This window comes from Vespula vulgaris, chromosome 14 (genome assembly GCF_905475345.1).
Source record: "Vespula vulgaris chromosome 14, iyVesVulg1.1, whole genome shotgun sequence".
Taxonomy (NCBI): domain Eukaryota; kingdom Metazoa; phylum Arthropoda; class Insecta; order Hymenoptera; family Vespidae; genus Vespula; species Vespula vulgaris.
In genome coordinates, this window is record NC_066599.1 from 4,718,399 (window position 1) to 4,743,069 (window position 24,671).

The 24,671-nt window shown below is 32.6% G+C and overlaps 1 protein-coding gene across 2 annotated transcripts in view; it reads left to right on the forward strand.

Moving 5' to 3' along the window:
• Positions 1 to 24,066, forward strand: part of LOC127069216 (titin) — a 126,850-nt gene extending 102,784 nt beyond the window's left edge. For both annotated transcript variants that reach the window (XM_051005999.1, XM_051006000.1), the window contains 28 exons: positions 44 to 679; positions 1,634 to 2,269; positions 3,860 to 7,058; positions 7,666 to 7,691; positions 7,781 to 13,829; positions 14,154 to 14,201; positions 14,277 to 14,387; positions 14,467 to 14,619; positions 15,963 to 16,326; positions 16,409 to 16,724; positions 16,805 to 17,093; positions 17,265 to 17,342; positions 17,447 to 17,579; positions 17,657 to 18,093; positions 18,215 to 18,484; positions 18,577 to 18,958; positions 19,047 to 19,492; positions 19,602 to 19,743; positions 19,838 to 20,107; positions 20,180 to 20,625; positions 20,699 to 21,001; positions 21,128 to 21,282; positions 21,390 to 21,540; positions 21,713 to 21,790; positions 21,936 to 22,040; positions 22,124 to 22,321; positions 22,419 to 22,724; positions 22,801 to 24,066. In XM_051005999.1, coding sequence (XP_050861956.1) covers positions 44 to 679; positions 1,634 to 2,269; positions 3,860 to 7,058; positions 7,666 to 7,691; positions 7,781 to 13,829; positions 14,154 to 14,201; positions 14,277 to 14,387; positions 14,467 to 14,619; positions 15,963 to 16,326; positions 16,409 to 16,724; positions 16,805 to 17,093; positions 17,265 to 17,342; positions 17,447 to 17,579; positions 17,657 to 18,093; positions 18,215 to 18,484; positions 18,577 to 18,958; positions 19,047 to 19,492; positions 19,602 to 19,743; positions 19,838 to 20,107; positions 20,180 to 20,625; positions 20,699 to 21,001; positions 21,128 to 21,282; positions 21,390 to 21,540; positions 21,713 to 21,790; positions 21,936 to 22,040; positions 22,124 to 22,321; positions 22,419 to 22,724; positions 22,801 to 23,003 — 15,930 coding nt within the window. In that variant the 3' untranslated portion in view covers positions 23,004 to 24,066. The remainder of the gene's footprint in view (positions 1 to 43; positions 680 to 1,633; positions 2,270 to 3,859; positions 7,059 to 7,665; positions 7,692 to 7,780; positions 13,830 to 14,153; positions 14,202 to 14,276; positions 14,388 to 14,466; positions 14,620 to 15,962; positions 16,327 to 16,408; positions 16,725 to 16,804; positions 17,094 to 17,264; positions 17,343 to 17,446; positions 17,580 to 17,656; positions 18,094 to 18,214; positions 18,485 to 18,576; positions 18,959 to 19,046; positions 19,493 to 19,601; positions 19,744 to 19,837; positions 20,108 to 20,179; positions 20,626 to 20,698; positions 21,002 to 21,127; positions 21,283 to 21,389; positions 21,541 to 21,712; positions 21,791 to 21,935; positions 22,041 to 22,123; positions 22,322 to 22,418; positions 22,725 to 22,800) is intronic.
• Positions 24,067 to 24,671: the final 605 nt, after the last annotated feature.

The window sequence follows — 24,671 nt, forward strand, 5'->3', positions numbered from 1 at the left end:
GGAACAGCAGATCGTGGAAATTACCGAGACGCCATTGAAGAAGGTAATCAAAAAGAAGAAGACACGAATCACTGAGGCTGGTGTACCTGAGGAAGTAGTCGAAGAGATCGTTATTGAAAAACCAAAGGAAGAGCAAGCCAAGCCAATTCTAGAAGAGTTAGAAAGGGCTAAAGAAGAAAAGCCAGAAGTGATCGAAGTAACAGAAACACCGACTACGAAAATAATAAAACGGAAAAAGAAGCCAACCAAGAAAGGTGAGGCAACTGTGATAACAGAAGAGATTATACAGAAAACTGGAGATGAAGCCAAGATCATGGAGGAACAGCAGATCGTGGAAATTACTGAGACGCCATTGAAGAAGGTAATCAAAAAGAAGAAGACACGAATCACTGAGGCGGGTGTACCTGAGGAAGTAGTCGAAGAGATCGTTATTGAAAAGCCAAAGGAAGAGCAAGCCAAGCCAATTCTAGAAGAGTTAGAAAGGGCTAAAGAAGAAAAGCCAGAAGTGATCGAAGTAACAGAAACACCGACTACGAAAATAATAAAACGGAAAAAGAAGCCAACCAAGAAAGGTGAGGCAACTGTGATAACAGAAGAGATTATACAGAAAACTGGAGATGAAGCCAAGATCATGGAGGAACAGCAGATCGTGGAAATTACTGAGACGCCATTGAAGAAGGTAATCAAAAAGAAGAAGACACGAATCACTGAGGCGGGTGTACCTGAAGAAGTAGTAGAAGAGATCGTTATTGAAAAACCAAAGGAAGAGCAAGCCAAGCCAATTCTGGAAGAGTTAGAAAGGGCTGAAGAAGAAAAGCCAGAAGTGATTGAAGTAACAGAAACACCGACTACGAAAATAATAAAACGGAAAAAGAAGCCAACCAAGAAAGGTGAGGCAACTGTGATATCACAAGAGATTATACAAAAAACTGGAGACGAAGCCAAGATCATGGAGGAACAGCAGATCGTGGAAATTACTGAGACGCCATTGAAGAAGGTAATCAAAAAGAAGAAGACACGAATCATGGAGGCTGGTGTACCTGAAGAAGTAGTAGAAGAGATCGTTATTGAAAAACCAAAGGAAGAGCAAGCCAAGCCAATTCTGGAAGTGTTAGAAAGGGCTGAAGAAGAAAAGCCAGAAGTGATCGAAGTAACAGAAACACCGACTACGAAAATAATAAAACGGAAAAAGAAGCCAACCAAAAAAGGTGAGGCAACTGTGATAACAGAAGAGATTATACAGAAAACTGGAGATGAAGCCAAGATCATGGAGGAACAGCAGATCGTGGAAATTACTGAGACGCCATTGAAGAAGGTAATCAAAAAGAAGAAGACACGAATCACTGAGGCGGGTGTACCTGAGGAAGTAGTCGAAGAGATCGTTATTGAAAAACCAAAGGAAGAGCAAGCCAAGCCAATTCTAGAAGAGTTAGAAAGGGCTAAAGAAGAAAAGCCAGAAGTGATCGAAGTAACAGAAACACCGACTACGAAAATAATAAAACGGAAAAAGAAGCCAACCAAAAAAGGTGAGGCAACTGTGATAACAGAAGAGATTATACAGAAAACTGGAGATGAAGCCAAGATCATGGAGGAACAGCAGATCGTGGAAATTACCGAGACGCCATTGAAGAAGGTAATCAAAAAGAAGAAGACACGAATCACTGAGGCTGGTGTACCTGAGGAAGTAGTCGAAGAGATCGTTATTGAAAAACCAAAGGAAGAGCAAGCCAAGCCAATTCTAGAAGAGTTAGAAAGGGCTAAAGAAGAAAAGCCAGAAGTGATCGAAGTAACAGAAACACCGACTACGAAAATAATAAAACGGAAAAAGAAGCCAACCAAGAAAGGTGAGGCAACTGTGATAACAGAAGAGATTATACAGAAAACTGGAGATGAAGCCAAGATCATGGAGGAACAGCAGATCGTGGAAATTACTGAGACGCCATTGAAGAAGGTAATCAAAAAGAAGAAGACACGAATCACTGAGGCGGGTGTACCTGAGGAAGTAGTCGAAGAGATCGTTATTGAAAAGCCAAAGGAAGAGCAAGCCAAGCCAATTCTAGAAGAGTTAGAAAGGGCTAAAGAAGAAAAGCCAGAAGTGATCGAAGTAACAGAAACACCGACTACGAAAATAATAAAACGGAAAAAGAAGCCAACCAAGAAAGGTGAGGCAACTGTGATAACAGAAGAGATTATACAGAAAACTGGAGATGAAGCCAAGATCATGGAGGAACAGCAGATCGTGGAAATTACTGAGACGCCATTGAAGAAGGTAATCAAAAAGAAGAAGACACGAATCACTGAGGCGGGTGTACCTGAAGAAGTAGTAGAAGAGATCGTTATTGAAAAACCAAAGGAAGAGCAAGCCAAGCCAATTCTGGAAGAGTTAGAAAGGGCTGAAGAAGAAAAGCCAGAAGTGATTGAAGTAACAGAAACACCGACTACGAAAATAATAAAACGGAAAAAGAAGCCAACCAAGAAAGGTGAGGCAACTGTGATATCACAAGAGATTATACAAAAAACTGGAGACGAAGCCAAGATCATGGAGGAACAGCAGATCGTGGAAATTACTGAGACGCCATTGAAGAAGGTAATCAAAAAGAAGAAGACACGAATCATGGAGGCTGGTGTACCTGAAGAAGTAGTAGAAGAGATCGTTATTGAAAAACCAAAGGAAGAGCAAGCCAAGCCAATTCTGGAAGTGTTAGAAAGGGCTGAAGAAGAAAAGCCAGAAGTGATCGAAGTAACAGAAACACCGACTACGAAAATAATAAAACGGAAAAAGAAGCCAACCAAAAAAGGTGAGGCAACTGTGATAACAGAAGAGATTATACAGAAAACTGGAGATGAAGCCAAGATCATGGAGGAACAGCAGATCGTGGAAATTACTGAGACGCCATTGAAGAAGGTAATCAAAAAGAAGAAGACACGAATCACTGAGGCTGGTGTACCTGAGGAAGTAGTCGAAGAGATCGTTATTGAAAAGCCAAAGGAAGAGCAAGCGAAGCCAATTTTGGAAGTGTTAGAAGGAGCTAAAGAAGAAAAGCCAGAAGTGATCGAAGTAACAGAAACACCGACTACGAAAATAATAAAACGGAAAAAGAAGCCAACCAAAAAAGGTGAGGCAACTGTGATAACAGAAGAGATTATACAGAAAACTGGAGATGAAGCCAAGATCATGGAGGAACAGCAGATCGTGGAAATTACTGAGACGCCATTGAAGAAGGTAATCAAAAAGAAGAAGACACGAATCACTGAGGCTGGTGTACCTGAGGAAGTAGTCGAAGAGATCGTTATTGAAAAGCCAAAGGAAGAGCAAGCGAAGCCAATTCTGGAAGTGTTAGAAGGAGCTAAAGAAGAAAAGCCAGAAGTGATCGAAGTAACAGAAACACCGACTACGAAAATAATAAAACGGAAAAAGAAGCCAACCAAAAAAGGTGAGGCAACTGTGATAACAGAAGAGATTATACAGAAAACTGGAGATGAAGCCAAGATCATGGAGGAACAGCAGATCGTGGAAATTACCGAGACGCCATTGAAGAAGGTAATCAAAAAGAAGAAGACACGAATCACTGAGGCTGGTGTACCTGAGGAAGTAGTCGAAGAGATCGTTACTGAAAAGCCAAAGGAAGAGCAAGCGAAGCCAATTCTGGAAGTGTTAGAAGGAGCTAAAGAAGAAAAGCCAGAAGTGATCGAAGTAACAGAAACACCGACTACGAAAATAATAAAACGGAAAAAGAAGCCAACCAAAAAAGGTGAGGCAGTTGTGATAACAGAAGAGATTATACAGAAAACTGGAGATGAAGCCAAGATCATGGAGGAACAGCAGATCGTGGAAATTACTGAGACGCCATTGAAGAAGGTAATCAAAAAGAAAAAGACACGAATCACTGAGACTGGTGTACCTGAGGATGTAGTGGAAGAGATTGTTGTAGAAAAACCGAAGGATGAACAGCTTATACCTTCTACTCATATAGACGAAACTGTAAAAATTTCCGAAGTTCCAATTACAGAATCTGTTGATATAGAGGCAGTGATGCCAGCAGATAAAGAACTGGATGAAGTGGCTCATTTGAAGAAGAAAAAGAAGAAAATTCCTAAGAAGTATGAAACTGATTCGATAGAGGCAGAATATGAAAAACCAAGTTTAGAACCATTGCATGAGAAAATTGAGAGTGTTCCAAGGAAGAAGAAAGAAAAGAAACCGCTTTCTCCAGAGTTACAGAAATTAATACCACAAAGAATAGAAAGGAAAGAAATAAAACCAACAAAACTACAATATTCGAAACCTGAAGATGTTATTCAAATCGGTACAGTAAAATTGCGGAAGGTTGTAGTACCAAAGAAGAAGGAACCTAAAATTACAAAAATTCCAAAAATATTATTACGCAGTAGAATCACATTTATAGGTGATTATCCACCTGAGTTGCAAAAACCAAAACTTACACTTCTTGAAGAGAATCCTATTCAAGTTGGTATTCTTTCAAGAAACACTGAAGAAGCACTTAAAGTATTGAAGAAAAAGATTAGAAAACCTAAGTTGCCGGAGAAAGAAATAACGGAATTAGAGAAACTGGATCAGGAATTTGAAAAATTGAAAGAAATTCCTTTAGAGGAAATAGAAGATAAATCGATATATGAACGTAAGCCTAAGAAAAAGATAGGAAAACCAGAGGAACCACAAAAATTGGTCATACAAAAAGGTAAGATTCCTGCACAGGAAGAACCACAATCCGAAGAAATTAAATTAAAGAAAGTGCCTTCTAAAGAAGTAGAAGGAATCGAAGAAACTCCGAAGAAACCTGTAAGAAAAGACAAAGACACAACAGAATCTAAAGAAACGAAACGAAAACCCAAGACAAAACTTGAGCAGGAAGAATTTAAACCTACTGACTTTGATAGACCGGAGCTTGAAAAGTATGTACCCGAAGAGATTGAAAAACCAGAAGAAGCTAAACCTGAGCCGACACCAAAACCTTATATTAAGGAAGAACGAAAGAAACCTGATCAAGAAATCGAACAAATTCCATTAATCCCAGGAAAACCAAAATCTCCAGAACCCACAGAAGAACCTGAAGTAAAGTTCCGAATACCACAAAAAGAAAAACCTGAGGAAGAACCAGAAACTATAATTTTAAAAGGTTGGAAGAAAGAAAAACCAGAAGATGAAGGTCCGGAAAAATTCTTGAGTATACAAGTCGAAACTCTTCCTGAACTTCCAAAAGATGAAACAGATGAAGGTGTGACACTACCTAAAATGAAGTTGAAAAAACCTAAGAAAAAGCCTATTTCAGATGATGCACAGTTGCTAGAACAGATTCCTAGCCAAGAAGCAAGTCCAGAAGATATTATAGTCACCTTAGATAAACTTGAAGACCTTGAGAAAGAAGAAGAAATTAGTGTTCCAGAAGAAGTAAAAGAAAAGCCTGTCACAAAAAAGAAGAAAAAGAAGATCCCTAAAAAAGATGATATAGAAGAGTGGGTAGAACCAGAATATGAAAGACCTGTATTGGAACCTATGCCAGAAAAGATACAATGGGAACCAACAAAGAAAAAGAAAGAGAAGAAACCACTACCTCCAGAGCTCCAAAAATTAGTGCCACAAAAAATAGAAAGAAAGGAAATAAAACCAACGAAATTAAAATACATGGAGCCACAAGATGTTGTACAATTCGGTTCAATAAAATTGAAAAAAGTAGCAATACCAAAGAAAAAAGATACTACTGTGGCAAAAATTCCAAAGATCTTATTACGCAGTTGGATCACATTTATTGGTGATTATCCACCAGAGTTACAAAAGCCGAAACTTACACTTCTTGAAGAGAATCCTATTCAAGTTGGTATTCTTTCAAGAAACACTGAAGAAGCACTTAAAGTATTGAAGAAAAAGATTAGAAAACCTAAGTTGCCGGAGAAAGAAATAACGGAATTAGAGAAACTGGATCAGGAATTTGAAAAATTGAAAGAAATTCCTTTAGAGGAAATAGAAGATAAATCGATATATGAACGTAAGCCTAAGAAAAAGATAGGAAAACCAGAGGAACCACAAAAATTGGTCATACAAAAAGGTAAGATTCCTGCACAGGAAGAACCACAATCTGAAGAAATTAAATTAAAGAAAGTGCCTTCTAAAGAAGTAGAAGGAATCGAAGAAACTCCGAAGAAACCTGTAAGAAAAGACAAAGACACAACAGAATCTAAAGAAACGAAACGAAAACCCAAGACAAAACTTGAGCAGGAAGAATTTAAACCTACTGACTTTGATAGACCGGAGCTTGAAAAGTATGTACCCGAAGAGATTGAAAAACCAGAAGAAGCTAAACCTGAGCCGACACCAAAACCTTATATTAAGGAAGAACGAAAGAAACCTGATCAAGAAATCGAACAAATCCCATTAATCCCAGGAAAACCAAAATCTCCAGAGTCCAAAGAAGAACCTGAAATAAAGTTCCGAATACCACAAAAAGAAAAACCTGTGGAAGAACCAGAAACTATAATTTTAAAAGGTTGGAAGAAAGAAAAACCAGAAGATGAAGGTTCGGAGAAATTCCTGAATATACAAGCCGAAACTCTTCCTGAACTTCCGAAAGATGAAACAGATGGAGATGTAGCACTACGTAAAACGAAGATTAAAAAACCTAAGAAAAAAGCTGTCCCGGAAGAAACAGTTGATAAGACAAAACTGGATTTACTTCCAGACAAAGAAGAAGAAACTGTCGTTATGATAGAGAAAATTCCTATTAAAGAAATTGAACAAGTGGAAGGTATGACTACAGAAGAAGTTGTAGAAAAGGTAGTGGTAAGGAAGAAAAAGAAAAAGATTGACGATTTGTCAGAAAAGCAAGAAAAAGTAAATGGCATCCCGTTAGGTAAGGATGAAATAATGGAAGTTGCAGATATTATCACTTTAGTGGAACATAAAGACACGTCAAATAAAGACAAAACTATACTACCCTTAACAGCTTTAACTGATGATATCGAAGACACTACACCAGAAACACATGATAGGCCAAAATACACAAGACCGTTAAAACCTAAAACTGATGAAATCGTATCAGAAGGTAAGCCCATTTTCACGTAATAATATTGTCAACCCTAAAAAGCTATATATATTATATATATAATGTGTATATAATATATATAATATATTACATACATAAGTATGTAATATTTATGTGTATATATATATAATATATATTTTATATTATATATTTTATATTATATATAAATATATATTTTCTACATATATACGTATATTGTACATCTATTCCTAAAATATTTCCAAAAAAATACATCAACACAAGTATACTGCATATAACACCATTTACTACCTTATTCATTCATACAGACAATATAGGTTGGGATTGGTTGTATCCCTAATTTCAACGGAAATATCATATTAAAATAATATTTAAAATTAATATTACATTAAACTGATATACTTTTTCGATTAAAATATATATTTCTATTTATTATTTTTATAGTAAAAAATAAAAGAACGTAACGATATATTTACTTACCCCTTAAAGATATAACATTAAAATATTTACAGAGCAAAATTACTGCGCAAAGTATTTAATAATTATTTTAATATTATTTAATTATTATTAATATATATATTAATTATTTTATAATTAGTGCATTAATATAATTGCTTCTATTTTACAGATATTGTAGAGAAGACAACAGAAGAGGTGAGATAAACTGATATAAAAACATAATTGTATATATTTCTTAAGTTATTAAATAATATTAATGTTATATTATATTTGTAAAATAACAGGAAATTCAGAAAGAAATTATCGAAGAAACTCCTACTAAGAAAGTTGTTAAAAAGAAGAAAAAACCACAGAAAATAACTGATGAAGTCACAGAGGAAATCGTTGAAGAACTAATAATAGAAAAACCAAAGAAAGAAAAAGTTCAACCAGTCACAGATGTAATGGAAAGTGCTCAAATTACAAAAATTAAAATAGAAGCTCCTCAAACAAAAGAAGAAACTCTTATCATAGAGGAAGAGGAAATAATAGAAAGCCCAACGCGTAAAGTCATAAGAAAGAAAATTAAACCAAAATCAAAAGAAAAAGAAGGACAAGTTATTGAAGAGATTATAGAAAAACCGTTAGAAAAGATATCAATGATGGAACAGAAAGATATTGTGGAAATTGTAGAAACACCTTCGAAAAAAATCATTAGGAAGAAAACAACTGTTATAAAAGACGATGGTATTCCAGAGGAAGTGATAGAAGAATTTATTATAGAAAAACCAAAGGAGGAAAAAGCTAAGTCAATCATAGAAGAAGAAAAGAAACCTTTAGAAAAAATAATTGAAGTCATTGAAACTCCAACAATGAAAATAATTAAAAAGCAGAAACCAGCAAAAAAAGATCAGCCAATCGTCGTTGCCCAAGAAGTAATAGAAAAAACAGCTGATGAAGCCAAAATTATGGAGGAACAACAGATAGTAGAGATCACTGAAACACCATCAAAAAAAATAATAAAAAAGAAAAAGAGCACGATCACAGAGTCTGGAATACCTGAAGAACGAATTGAAGAGATCGTTATAGAAAAACCTATCACTGCAAAAGCATTAGAGGAAATCGTATCAAAGGATGGTATACAAATAACAGAAATAATAACGGGGTCTTATATAAAAGAGCTACCACAGCAAGAAACAATTTTCCCAGAGGAAACAACGCAAACTGAGCTTAAGGAGGAAAAAGTCAAAGTAACTGATATTACTATTAAGAATGCACCAAAGGAAAAGAAGAAAATAGATGATATTCAAGAACAAATAGTAGAGGAACGGGTTGAAGAAATAGTTTCGAAAAAACCAAAAAAGGAAAAAATCTCTCCGACCATTACAACAGAAGACAGCATACAAGTAACCGAAACAATATCAGAAGATACGACGCAACAAATTCCAAAATTAAAAGTTAAGAAAGATGTTGCAAAAGTAGAAGAAACTATGGAAGAAAAGATTATAGTGGATAAGGTTTTGGTAATGAAGGCTCCAAAGGAAACACAAGAAGATATATCAGAAATTAGTGAAGTTCCACTTCAAACAGAAAAACCAAAGGAAGAGCAAGCTTCTATTATTGAAGAAGAAGCAGAAGAAATTGTAAAGACTACAAAAGTTTCTAGTAAAAAAGCACCCAAGAAATCGAAAGTTAAAGAAATAAAAGAACAACCAGAGGAAGCAATAGAAGATATTCCTTCTGTAGAAATGCCCAAGAAAAAAGCTGAAAAAATACTCCCTATTCCATTAGATGAAAAGAAAGCCATGGAAAAAGAAGAAGAAAAACCGGAGGAAATAATTCAGGAAATAGAGTTGAAGAAAGCAAAATCAAAGAAAGCAACGCCTGAAGTTATTCCTATAGAAGGTATTCAGGTCACTGAAGTAATGACAGAAATAACTTCACAAGAATTACCTGAAGAACAAGTGCCAACAGATCAAGCTCGTCCAATATTGAAAATTGAGGAAAAAATGAAAGTGACGAAAACACATGTTCAAAAGTTCCCCAAGAAGCAGATAGAAGAACAAAAAGAGGATACTGTAGAAGAACTTAAAGTAGATGAACGAATCGAAGAAAAACCAAAAACAACAATCATAACGCAAGAAGGTATTCAAACAACAGAAGTGATTACGGATACAAACGTAAGTGAAATACCAACAGAAGAGAAAGCAAAGAGAGAAACAGGACTTTCGATCGAAGAAACACCAAAGAAAAAGCCTGAAGTAACACAAGTTTCTGTTAAAAAGGCACCTAAAAAGAAAATTTCACTACCCGAGGAACAAGAAAAACCAGAAATAGTTGAGGAACTTCAAGAACAGAAACCTGTAGAGATTGAATCAGTGCCTACAATCGAAGAAAAGCATGAAATTACGGAAAAATTAAAGAAGAAACGCGTAAGTAAACCGGATATTACTTCTATTAAAGAAGATTTCCCTAAATCAGCCGATAAAGGAGATGTAACAGTTCAACCAGAAAAACCTAAAGAGATTAAGAAAGAAGAAGAAAAGAGTGTATTGGAAGAAGTAAAGGAGAAACCTGTCGCAAAAAAGAAGAAAAAGAAGATCCCTAAAAAAGATGAAATAGAAGAGTGGGTAGAACCAGAATATGAAAGACCTGTGTTGGAACCTATGCCAGAAAAAATACAATGGGAACCAACAAAGAAAAAGAAAGAGAAGAAACCACTACCTCCAGAGCTCCAAAAATTAGTACCACAAAAAATAGAAAGAAAGGAAATAAAGCCAACGAAATTAAAATACATGGAACCACAAGATGTTGTACAATTCGGTTCAATAAAACTGAAAAAAGTAGAAATATCAAAGAAAAAAGAAGCTGAAGTTGCAAAAATACCAAAGGTTTTATTGCGTAGTAGGATAACATTTATTAATGACTATCCACCTGAATTGCAAAAGCCAAAAATAACACTTCTTGAGGAAAATCCTGTTCAGGTTGGTATTCTCTCTAGAAATACAGAAGAAGCATTAAAGATATTAAAAATAAAGTATAAAAAACCTAAATTACCAGAAAAAGAAATAACGGAATTAGAGAAATTGGATAAGGAATTTGAAGAATTAAAGGAGGTTCCTTTAGAGGAAATAGAAGATAAGTCAGTATATGAACGTAAGCCTAAGAAAAAGATGGAAAAACCAGAGGAACCACAAAAATTGGTCATACAAAAAGGTAAGATTCCTGCACAGGAAGAACCACAATCCGAAGAAGTTAAATTAAAGAAAGTACCCTCTAAAGAAGTAGAAGAAATCGAGGAAACCCCAAAGAAACCGGTAAAAGAAGACATAGAAATAGAGGAACCTAAGAAAAAGAAACGAAAGCCCAAAATGAAACTTGAACACGAAGAATTTAAACCTACTGAATTTGACAGGCCAGAACTTGAGAAGTATGTTCCCGAAGAAGTTGAAAAACCAGAAGAGCCTAAACCAGAACCTACACCAAAACCTTATGTTAAGGAGGAACGAAAGAAACCTGATCAAGAAATCGAACAAATTCCATTAATTCCAGGAAAACCGAAATCTCCAGAGCCGGAAGAAGAACCGGAAATAAAGTTCCGAATACCACAAAAAGAAAAACCTGAGGAAGAACCAGAAACTATAATTTTAAAAGGTTGGAAGAAAGAAAAACCAGAAGATGAAGGTACAGAAGAATTCCCCAGCAAAGAACAAGAAACTGTTCCTAAATTGCCTGAAGACGAAACAGAAGAAATTATCTTAAAGCCTAAAATGAAGTTAAAGAAACCTAAAAAGAAGGAGGCAGAAGAAAAACCACAGGAGGAAATAATGATTAAAAAACCTGTTGTTGTCAAAGAGGGAAAAGAAGAGGTAATAGAGGAAGTTACTTTGAAGAAAAAACCAAAGAAAGAACCGGTTCCTGAAGAAGTAACTGAAGAAGTTATTTTGAAAAAATTAGAACCTAAAAAAGAAGAGAAGGCTCCTGAAGAGATAACTGAAGAAGTGGCCATAAAGAAAAAACCAAAGAAGAAGCCCGTAACTGAAGAAGCAGCGGATGAGGTTACGGTCAAGAAGCCTGTTGTTGTGGAAGAGGAAAAAGAAAAAGTAGTAGAAGAAATTACGTTAAAGAAAAAACCAAAGGAAGAGCCAGTTCCTGAAGAAGTAACTGAAGAAGTTGTCTTGAAAAAATCAGAACCTAAAAAAGAAGAGAAGGCTCCTGAAGAGATAACTGAAGAAGTGGCCATAAAGAAAAAACCAAAGAAGAAGCCCGTAACTGAAGAAGCAGCGGATGAGGTTACGGTCAAGAAGCCTGTTGTTGTGGAAAAGGAAAAAGAAGAAGTAGTAGAAGAAATTATGTTAAAGAAAAAGCCAAAGGAAGAGCCAGTTCCTGAAGAAGTAACTGAAGAAGTTGTCTTGAAAAAACCAGAAGCTAAAAAAGAAGAGAAGGCTCCTGAAGAGATAACTGAAGAAGTGGCCATAAAGAAAAAACCAAAGAAGAAGCCCGTAACTGAAGAAGCAGCGGATGAGGTTACGATCAAGAAGCCTGTTGTTGTAGAAGAAGAAAAAGAAGAAGTAGTAGAAGAAATTACGTTAAAGAAAAAACCAAGGAAAGAGCCAGTTCCTGAAGAAGTAACTGAAGAAGTTGTCTTGAAAAAACCAGAAGCTAAAAAAGAAGAGAAGGCTCCTGAAGAGATAACTGAAGAAGTGGCCATAAAGAAAAAACCAAAGAAGAAGCCCGTAACTGAAGAAGCAGCGGATGAGGTTACGATCAAGAAGCCTGTTGTTGTGGAAGAGGAAAAAGAAGTAGTAGAAGAAATTACGTTAAAGAAAAAACCAAAGAAGGAGCCAGTTCCTGAAGAAATAACTGAAGAAGTTGTCTTGAAAAAACCAGAACCTAAAAAAGAAGAAAAGGCTCCTGAAGAGATAACTGAAGAAGTGGCCATAAAGAAAAAACCAAAGAAGAAGCCCGTAACTGAAGAAGCAGCGGATGAAGTTACGATCAAGAAGCCTGTTGTTGTGGAAGAGGAAAAAGAAGAAGTAGTAGAAGAAATTACGTTAAAGAAAAAACCAAAGAAGGAGCCAGTTCCTGAAGAAATAACTGAAGAAGTTGTCTTGAAAAAACCAGAACCTAAAAAAGAAGAAAAGGCTCCTGAAGAGATAACTGAAGAAGTGGCCATAAAGAAAAAATCAAAGAAGAAGCCCGTAATTGAAGAAGCAGCGGATGAGGTTACGATCAAGAAGCCTGTTGTTGTGGAAGAGGAAAAAGAAGAAGTAGTAGAAGAAATTACGTTAAAGAAAAAACCAAAGAAGGAGCCAGTTCCTGAAGAAATAACTGAAGAAGTTGTCTTGAAAAAACCAGAACCTAAAAAAGGAGAAAAGGCTCCTGAAGAGATAACCGAAGAAATGGCTATAAAGAAGAAACCGAAAAAGAAAACTGTAACTGAAGCGGATGAAGTTACGATCAAGAAACCTATTTTTGTAGAAAAAGAGAAAGAAGATGAAACTATAGAGGAGATCACTTTGAAGAGGACACCAAAGAAAAAATCCAAAGAATATATTAGCAAGGAAGAAATTGAAGAAAATGTGGTAGTTATAAAGAAAGCTGAAAAACCAATAGAAAAGGATGAAGTACATACCGATATAACTTTAAAGAAAAAGAAAGAAATTAAACCTACAGAAGAAGTTGAAGCAGATGAATTAACGATCCAACAAATAGAAGAAATCGGAGTACCAGAGGAAGAAGAATTGATTGGAGAATTCACTTTCAAACGTAAACCACCGAAACAAGCGCCTAAACCAATTGAAGAATTATACGAAGATGTTACATTACGTAAATTACGTCCAAAAAGAAAACCTAGAAGCGATATTAAAGAAGTTACTGAAATAGAAAATGTGACATTCAGACCACGTCGAATAAAAACTAAAGAAGATGTTGAGCAAGAATTTAAAATCTCATTGAACACATATGAAGAAGAAGATATTTCAATGTCTGGTAAAGTTCGCTTAAAACCAAAAAAACGTCAAATGACATATTCAGAAGAAACTGGAGAAGAAACAATTCACCTTATTCAAGAAGTTGAAGATGACTCTGGTCCTATTATAGAAGAAATCATTGACGAATCTGATGAAGAAGATAAAGAAGAGTATAGTATCGACGAACTTGAAACCGATGAGTTCAAACTTCCTTTGAGAAGAAAAGTAAAGAAACAACCTCGTCCATACTCTGTAGAAGAATTCGAAGAAGCGGATGTTAAAATGAAATTGAAACGTGAACGAAAATATTCTTATGAGGAAACAGATGAAACCTTGGCTTTAAAATTAAAAGCTAAAAGACGACCATCTACTTACGAAGAAGGTTTGATAATATTCTACTATTGTTTGCTTTTGCAGTTAACATTCTAATTTTCATGTAATATACTTTCAGCTTCATCCTACATATATTCGTTATTTTTAGCATAATTTTTCATTTCCAGTTAACAGTGAGTATATCATTCCTTCTTTAGGTATCCAAAATTTCATTCGATCCTCATACTAAAAACCTGCGATGAAAAGCATATCGGTTTGAAAAATAAAAAAACCATAAGAACATTGCTCATCATAATAATTAACAGTTGCTTAGCTACATTTGATATCAATTCATTAATTGTTTTAAATATTTTACATTAAATATAAATTACAGAAGAAGCAACACTTAGCATCACCAGAGAAGAAGATATTTTCGAAGAAGGTAAATATAAGCATGTATTAATATACTCATATAGATAATTATAATGGTTTTTTATAAAATATATAATTTTTATAGAAGTGGAATATGTTGTTCGTGATGGCGATACGATGTACTCAATTTGTTCATACGTAGCTGAAACAGATGAAGCAATTAATCTTGTTGAGGGTGAAAAAGTATATATAATCGGTAAGGGTTATATATTTATTATTAATTAATAAATAATAAAAGACATATGCGCGTATCATAAATGTATTGTCTTTTTTAGATCATACAAATCAAGACTGGTGGTTTGTAAAGAAAAACTTAACAGAAGAAAAAGGATGGGTGCCAGCACAATATCTATTAGATGAAATACATTATACATTGTATTTACAACGTAAATTACATGAAAAAATCGACAAATTACCTGTATTTGAAAGTAAGTTTTATTATACGAACTGGGTAATGACAATCTGACAATTTTTAAATTATAATAGATAGATAATACTGACGTGTAAACAAAAGTTAAATTTATTACGTGTTTGAATAACTGACACTATTTAGTTGACAATGGAGCAATGAACTGCAATACACTATGCGTTTATAGTAAAAATATCTTTTTAAGGATGGTAACTCTTAAAGATTATCCCATCGACATTTTAACATTCCTCCTCATAGAGTCATTCCTAATCGAAACACGATCAAGTTATGAATAAAAAACTTTCGATCAACTGCTTTTACAACAAAGAAGAAATCATCAAGGTCTTATGCACAGCTTAAAAACTACATCCAATATGATTAGGCAATGATTAAGTTCAACGAGAAAAAATTAATTTATTTCGTAACAATGTAGGAAGAATTTTGCACAAAAATTTTCAAGTTTTTATTCATATAAACATTAATCACTTCAAAGCCACTATGCAAGAAGGAATTGTAACCATACCAGATAACATGATGCACAATGTTAAACGCGCGGAAAATAGAGTAGCCTAAATAACGGAGGACATTTAACAGAGATATAATATTAAAAATATGAATATGATATAGTAATAAATGACATTCTATTTAGTATTGATATATAGGGTGTAATAAAACCAACTCCTTCAAACACTAGGATAGAATACCTCAAAAAAACATAATCTAAAATAGGTATTATAATGCTATTTAATTAATTAACAAAATTATGGGGGAAATAGTGAACATCAAATGGAATAAAAATACTCAACATATGTTAATATTAAAAAAAATTATTGTTTTCACCTTCAAAAAAACATTTACAGCATGGATACAAAAACAATTACAGCTATTGTCATGCTGATACTGTCCTACAAAGTTTCATTGTTTTTTTGGAATTTCATTAAAAATATTAATTAAAGAATGCACATATGATTGCACAGTAGCATAGGAATATATTAAGTATAAAGGGACACTAAGAATTATATAAATCATAACTTGTAAGAACAATTAGATTGCTTGTGCCACATTTGTATTATGAAAACTGCAAGATAAAGGAATTCTTATTTTCAATATATTTATAATGATCTCTTTTATCATGCTCCAATGTCAAAATATGCTCATATTTCTACACTCCATATAATAAAAAATAAACATTTAAGTTACATTGAATATCATTAATTTGAGTTTAAAAGTCGTCAAATTTCTATAGCTATCTTGTATTATATGAAGTATTATATATAATACGTAAATTTTAATGTTTGAAGAAATACTTTTCATGCATAGGAAATATCTATGAATAAATACATATGATTTATATTTGTTTAGAACCAGCACCAGGAGAAAAGGCATTTGCTCCAAGATTTATTGAAAAGTTACAACCAATTCATACACCAGATGGATATACAGTGCAATTCGAATGTCAAGTAGAAGGTGTGCCAAGACCTCAAATAACTTGGTTCCGTCAAACAGCTATCATTAAACCATCACCAGACTTCCAAATTTATTATGACGATGATAATGTAGCAACTTTGATTATCAGAGAAGTTTTCCCTGAAGATGCAGGTACCTTTACTTGTGTTGCCAAGAACACTGCAGGATTTGCATCTAGTACAACAGAATTAGTAGTAGAAGCTCCTTTATCTGATCACGGATCTGATTTAACTGGACCATCCAGAAAAAGTTTGTCAAGGTATTAATATTTACTAATAATTTTTAATAATTATGATAATAAGTGAAAGAAATACTAATTGATTATCTCATTTTCTATATAGAGAATCTTCTCTGGTTGATATTCTCGAAGGAATTCCACCAACTTTCTCTCGAAAACCTAAAGCAAAATATGTTGATGAAGGTGATGATGTGATACTTGAAAGTCGTCTCGTAGCCGTACCAGAACCTGAAATCATATGGTATTATAAGGATACACAACTTATCAGCAAGGAAAATATTGTTATTGCAAGTGAAAGTGATATGCACATGTATTGTAGTCTAGTAAAAATTTCCAAAGTTCAGAAAAAACAGGAAGGAAATTATAAAATTGTTGCTAAAAATAGAGAGGGTGAAGCTACCATTGAAATACCTTTAAAAGTAAGTAATAAGTTACTAAATCTTATAATAATAAAAATGCTGAAATACATGATACATCACTATACGTACTATAACCATAGGTAAAAACTAGCAATCAGGAACCACCAGAAATATTAGAACCATTACAATCATATGTTGTACGAGAAGGAGAAACTGTTATGTTATCTACTCAAATTGTTGGTAATCCAGCACCAAAAGTAACATGGTATAAAGATAGGAAACCACTTAAAAATCTAACACCACAGCAAGATGGTCATATAAATACATTAACTATAATCCAGCCACAATTAGAAGATACGGGAGAATATTCTGTTATAGCTACTAATAATCTTGGCAAAGCTGAAACTCAATCAACATTGCTAGTTGAAAGTAAGATAACACTTCATTTTGTTATTCATTATTGCTATTCATAAACTTTCTATGATTCTTTATGCTTCTTATTTTACAATTTTTAACAATCAAAATCTATTAACTATTTGATCACACTGATGATGAGTTTTACACTAACATTACCAAATGCTTTACTAATATATATTTCAGTGACTCCACATCTTAAGCCTTTCTTGCTTATTAATATTGAACAGCAAAAAGAAGAGTTCTGCATTTTATCCTCTAAGGGTATGAGATGTATTTATTTCTGCTTATATTTTTATTCATCTTTTGATTCTATTATTTACCAAAAAAGTATTAAATTGTGCTTAAAAGATTTGTATAATTTATAGAAATACCAAGTGGTGCTCCTGAGCCACCATTATTCACTGAAAGATTCCAAGAACTTATAGTACCTGAAAGGAGTACATTCAAACTTGTTGCAAAAGTTACTGGAAATCCTACTCCAGAAATAACTTGGTTAAGGTGAGTATATTGCTGATATTATATTAGTTTTTATTATCTTTCATATATAACATATATATATTTTTTTTTTACAATAGAAATAACGAACCATTAGAAAAATCACCAAACATAACAAGAAGCTATGATGGTGAAAATATTGTTCTTGAGATTAGAAATGCTAATTCGGAGACAGATGCTGGTGATTATAAATGTGTTGCTAGTAATCCAGTTGGAAAGACTTCACATGGAGCTAAAGTTACAGTGGACGTCGATAAAGTCACATTTACAAAGAAATTAAAAGAAAAAATCACTGTTGATGAATATAAAATGTTGGAACTTATTTGTGAAACCTCTCATACAGTATCTACTACATGGTGGCATAATGAAAAAGAAATCAGTGGTATGGATCATCGTGAAATTATTCAGGAAGGTCGAGTACATAAGTTAGTCATCAAAAAGACAAATGCAATAGATGAAGGCACATACAAGTGTACTGTCAAAAATCAAACAACATCTAGTACTGTCACTGTGAAACGTATGTATCTTAATCACATTATATTTTAGATTAGATAGATCACATTTATACTTTATTTAATTAATTTACACTTGATTATTATAAAAATCTTCAATCTAATTGAAACAATTCTTTCTTATAGCTGCTAAGCCTGAATTTATAAGAAAGCTACAAGACTTCGAAGTTAAGGAACGTGAAATAGCAATTTTAGAAGTTGAAATAACATCTGAAACTGTAAATGTTGAATGGTATAAAGATGGAGTACTATTGAAACCAAGCAATGAAAAATTAGAATTTGTAAAAGAAGGCACCATAAGAAAATTACTTATTAGAAGTGCATCAGTTCATGATGAAGGAGAATATACATGTACATTGCCTGATCAACAATGTACAGCTGAAGTTACTGTTGTTGGTACGTATATTTCTTTAAATAATTTGGTAATTATTATTTTATAGATACTTATAAAGAGCAGTATAACAAGGCATTCACTTGATATATTTCAGAATTGCCACCAGAAATTATTACTAAGATGCAAGATGTGACAATAGCTAGAGGAGAGAAAGCAATTTTCGATATTGAGTTAACTAAAGGTGATGCACTAGTGCGTTGGTTTAAGGATAATCAGGAATTACAGTTCTCTGAACATGTGCAACTTTCTATCGATGGCAAAAGGCAAAAATTGAAGATTTACGATTCAGAACCTGAAGATGCAGGTGTCTACACTTGCCAAGTTGGAAAACAAACGTCTTCGGCGAAATTAACTGTTGAAGAACCTGGTGTAGATTTTATTGCCAAATTACCAGATGTTACATTGGTATCAGTAAATGAAGATGCTACCTTTTTAATCGAAATATCTCAATCAAATATTCCAGTCACATGGTTAAGGTATATATAACAGATATTTTTTTTCACATATATGTAAATTTTACATATTCTGTAATTATAATAAAATATGTAAAAATTGAATTTATAGAAAAGGAGAAATCATTAAAAAATCAGAAAAATATATTATTATTGATGAGGGTAATATAAAGAAACTCATTGTGAAGAAATGTACGACGGAAGATATTGCAGAATATACAGCTGTTGTAACGAATGTAAAAACATCATCAAGATTAAAAGTTGAAGTCATAGAAACACCTCCGAAAATTAACCCAGATACTCAGACAAAATACACAGTGAATAAAGATGATGATATTGAAATTATAGTCAAATTCACAGCAACACCAATGCCAACAGATGAATGGACTGTTGATGGTCGCATTGTTACAAAATCTAAGAGAATCACTCCTTCAATAGATGAGGAATCTGCTGTTTTAACTATTACAAAAGTGCAGGAAGAAGATATTGGTGATTACAACTTAAGACTCTTCAATCCACATGGTGATGCTTCTATAGTAATAAATATTGCAATTGCACGTAAGTAAAAAGCTTTGATGCAAATAATAATCAACTTTCATGTTGCTATGAATTTGAGATTATCATAGATATTAATTTTGTGTCATTAAAAAAAAATTTTTTTATTCAGAGCTACCTAGCAAGCCAGGTACTCCAGAACCTTTAGAATTAACAAACGAAAGTATTACACTGCATTGGAAAAAGCCAGAATCCGATGGAAACTTGCCAATCACAGAATACATATTGGAATACCATGAGAAAAATGAAACTTTGTAAATAATAAAATATATTATTTTATATATTAATGTTTATATAATCCATAATTCTTTGCTTTAATTTTTACAAATATGTATTGTTTATTTTTAGATGGACCAAAGTCACAGAAAAAATCATTGAAACAAGTCATACAGTAACAAAATTAACAACTAATAAAGAATACACTTTCCGTGTAACAGCTGTTAATAAAATAGGTCTTAGTGAGCCATCTTTGGAAACACAATATCTAAAAATTTCAAAGCCATCAGAAATAGAGCCACCAATTATATTGGAGCCACTAAAAAGTATGAATGTAGGTTTGAAAGAAACCGTAACACTTTCTTGTCTCATTAGAGGATCGCCAGCACCAGAAATTACATGGTATATAATTTCATTCATATTATATAGAAATATTTATATATAATTTATTTATTGTTTGAATTGCTCCATTAGGTTCAAGAATAATCAACCATTTGCTGATACTAATATAACTTATGAAAATCGTGTAGCAAAATATATAATCTTCGAAACAACAGAGACATCTTCAGCAACATTCACTGTAAAAGCAGAAAATGAAGCTGGCACAGCAGAAACCACATGTCAATTAAAGATACAAGAGCCACCAAAATTGATTGTTGATGAAACATTGATAAATCAGAAATTACCTGTTAATTCTGAATGGAAAATTGATGTTCAAACCAGAGGTTTCCCCACACCGAATGTAACATGGTCGAAGAATAGTCAAAAGATAATCGATAAGCGAGTATCAACTCATATTGTAGAGAAAATTTCAACCATTTATATCAGTTCTATTATTAGAGAAGATACTGGTACTTACACAGCAGAAGCAACTAACGAAGCTGGAAGTTCTTCTATAGATATTCAGCTCAAGGTTATAGGTAAGTTAAAATGATAAATTAGATCTCTTTATCAATTATATTTTACATATATATAAAATTATTTCCTTTTCAGATAAACCAGGTAAACCTCAAGGACCAATAATAACAAAAGAGATCAGGCGAGATCGTATCACAATTGAATGGAAAGCACCAATTGATGATGGTGGTCTTGAAATAGAAAAATATACTATTGAGAAATGTGAAACAGCTAAGATGAATTGGATAAAAGTAGCTGATGTTGATAAAGACATAGAAAGTTTCTGTGTACAAAAATTACAATTAGAAGTAGAATATATATTCAGAGTAATTGCAAAGAATATTGTAGGCGCATCAGAACCTTTAGAATCTGAGCCAGTAAAAACAAGAATGTCCTATGGTACGTATTCTTTACATTTGTTTAATATATTAAGTTTATACATATATTAAGTTTATATTAAAAAATACTTAATGTATATCTATATTATTATATTCAACTTTTCTATATTCTGTTTAATTATTATAGATCCACCTGGACCACCAAGAGGGCCTTTAGAGATTTCTGGCATGACCAAAACATCTTTCACAATAAAATGGCAAGTTCCAGAAAATGATGGTGGTTCGCCAATTATAGATTATATTGTTGAAATAACAGAATCAACAAAGAAAGCATGGCAGAAGGTATATATATAAATTATAAAAATCCCATTATTTATTGAGATTTTATAAAATCCTATATTTATCTTCAAAATATTGAATAAAATGAAAAAATAATAATTGAATTATAGGTGGGCAACACAAAGGCTGATATGACAAACATTAGTGTATCAAATCTAAAAACCGATATGTCATATGATTTTAGAATAACAGCAAAAAATAAAATTGGAATGGGTGAACCATACATTTCAGAGGAACCAATTATAGCTGGAAAGCGAGCAAGTAAGTGTTAATATCTACAGAATAAGTGAATGAATAAAAACCAATTTATAAAATTATTGCTTAACAAATTATAGAACTATGCTTAAATTTATAAAACTATGCTTATAAAAATATTACTTATTATTTCTTAAAATTTTATTACTTTAATGCTCATGCTTTTGCTTTTGCTTAGAAATAACAAAGCTTACAGATAGCAGTTTATATGCTTTACTAGGCATATTTCCACCATCAAAAATTGTTATAAGTAAAAGTAAGTACATCGATTGTTTTGATATATGCACCATAAACTTGATATTAATCAATTTTTTAATAAAATCCTATCAACAAATTTTAATGAGTATAAAAATAAATAAATTTACAAAACAATGCAATAAATATATATTCTGTATTTTTAGCTCCACCATCTAGTCCACTCAATGTTCGAGTAATAAACTTTACAAGTAAGAGTGTAACACTTACATGGTTTCCGCCAGCTAATAATGGAGGAACTGAACTTACAGGTAATTAATCTTTAACCCTTTAGTTTATTAAAAAATATTATTATATGCATATAATATATATTTCTTTTCCGAATATTAAACAGGCTACATTATCGAAAAACGACCATTAATTGGTAAAGGTGCACGATGGATAAAAGTCGTTACTTTGGATGCTACAACTCACCAATACTGCATTGAAAATTTAAAGGAAAGTGAATTTTTGTTTAGAGTATTTGCCGAGAATAGTATGGGTCTCAGTATACCTACTAATTCGGAGCCAGTTACTCTTAAAACTCATGCTAGTATGTATATCTATAAGATTAATGATTATATAACTATACAACTAATTTAATGAGACAGATTTGAATACTATTCTAATTACATTTCTACTCCTATTAGCTGTACCATCAGCACCTACTGCCCCATTAGAAATCAGACAAATAGCTGCAAATACAGTGGTTATAGAATGGGGTAGACCAGAATCTGACGGTGGTGCACCTTTAGAAGGATATAGAATTGTTATGCGGGATGCTAAAAAGACTATGTGGATTGAGGTAGGACGAGTCAAGGCTGATATACAAAAGATAAATATAAAAGACCTTCAAGAAAATCATGAGTATCTTGTGAGAATCTATGTTAGAAACGAGGTTGGTCTAAGTGAACCATTGGAATCCGATGAACCTTTCAAGATACTACCAACTTCAGGTATGATATATATATATATATAGCATCTTAATATTTATTTTTCATAAATTCATATGCATAATCTTTTTTATCTTAGAATTATCAGTAGTAGAGCCAATTGCAGAAGCCACAGACAAAGGTGAAACTGCATCTGTGAGTTTCAGCACAGAAAATACAAGTTCCTGGCTCCGAGAGCATAATATGGATGCTGATATTCATTCTTATGCGAGAGCAAGACTTCTTAGAAGAGATGAATACTTTTTCCGCATTTGGCATTATGCTAAGAAACTATTCGAATAAGCATTTCTATAATTTTAAATGGTTATCCTATTATCTCTAAAAAAATTTATCGCTTATCAAAAACGCATCTGATGCTTATTTTGTTATCAAATGCAATAGAAAAAACTAATATCAAGGTTAAAAATGAAAGGATATATCTTTTTGATTATAAGAATAAGTGAAGAAAGAGATAAAAACGAAGAAGTATCTACGGGCTTTCTCAAACTAACAACAATGTCACTTACAAATCTTCCATAGAAGCGAATAATATAATAGGTTAACTTTCTTTTTTTTTGTTGTTTTGTGAATTAAAACAGGAGACTGGACGAGTGTAGAAACTAGTCAGAATAGAGGTTATATCATTATTCTCTAACGAAGTAAGGTTTTTCGAAAGCAATTCAATTATCAGATTATTTGTAAATAATCTCTTCCGAAAAATTGTCAGGTTGAACGAAAATATTCACATTTACAAATCTAGCAAACAAGGAGAAAACGTTTACCAAGATGAGAAAAAGAGAAAGAACGAACTACTTTCTACGATTTCCCACAAAATAATATTTTAAAAGGAGCACGACAATGCAATTAGACGATGACTCGGAATTTTCTTCTAAAAATGACTTCTCTTATAAAAAGATGTGATATGAATGACAGAATAGTCGAAGGGTTGAAAATCAAACTATCCTTTTTCCCTTTTTCCTTACCTTATCCCCTCCTCCCTATATATCTCCGCCCAAGAATGTTGCAAACGGTAGGCAACGTTCAGTCACTTATTTAAAGTTTTTGGGAGGATTACTTTAAGTATTTATTATTAATCTGTAATCCATATTTATAATATTACTTGTTATCATTGCCGATAGGTTTAATTAAATAATTATTGATTATCGTTGATTATCGAATCAACATTTTAAAGGACTGGTCGTAACAGTCGAATTAAACGAGATAAATGTTATGCCCCGTTGGTATTATCGCGAGACGTAATAAATATAGGTGCAAAACATCACTAATATACCGACGACGTGTCGCATTACTCGTAATTACATTGTAAAATATTTTACGAATTAAATTATGACAAATTATAAACATATCTGACTTTTTTTTTTATTATCAATACTCTTTCACACCTTACTTTCTTGTTCGATCAATCAAAAACAAAAAAATATTTATAGATATTATTTCGCAAATAAAAAAATTACTTTTGTTACGTGAGATTTGAGCAAAATTATATAAATTCAGTCAAAAATCTAAAATCTATATATCTATATATTGAATTATAGTATAAACTTGTGACGAGTTATAAAACTATTACGTATTAAAATAGTTTACAATAATTAAAAATTAATCTTTTTTAAAAATATTATCAAAGCGAATTAAAAGACATTTAAAATGTTATTGTAGAATTAAAAATAAGATGATGAAGACTTAGATTTATCAATTACTTTCAATTATCTTGATATATAGAAATATGTATATCTCATATGTATTTCAGAAAAAGAACAGAAGAGGACAAAAAAATGTATAAAAATGATCATATGTATTTAATAGGAAAAATTATAATACTTTTAAAAAGCACGCAATGAAATTTAATTTAGAAATTTGTATAAAAATGATTAAAATCAGTTATTCTTTAATTGATTGGTAAATTTAGTGTTAAAGTTTTATCTCCGAAATTTGAATTGTACGTATATATAA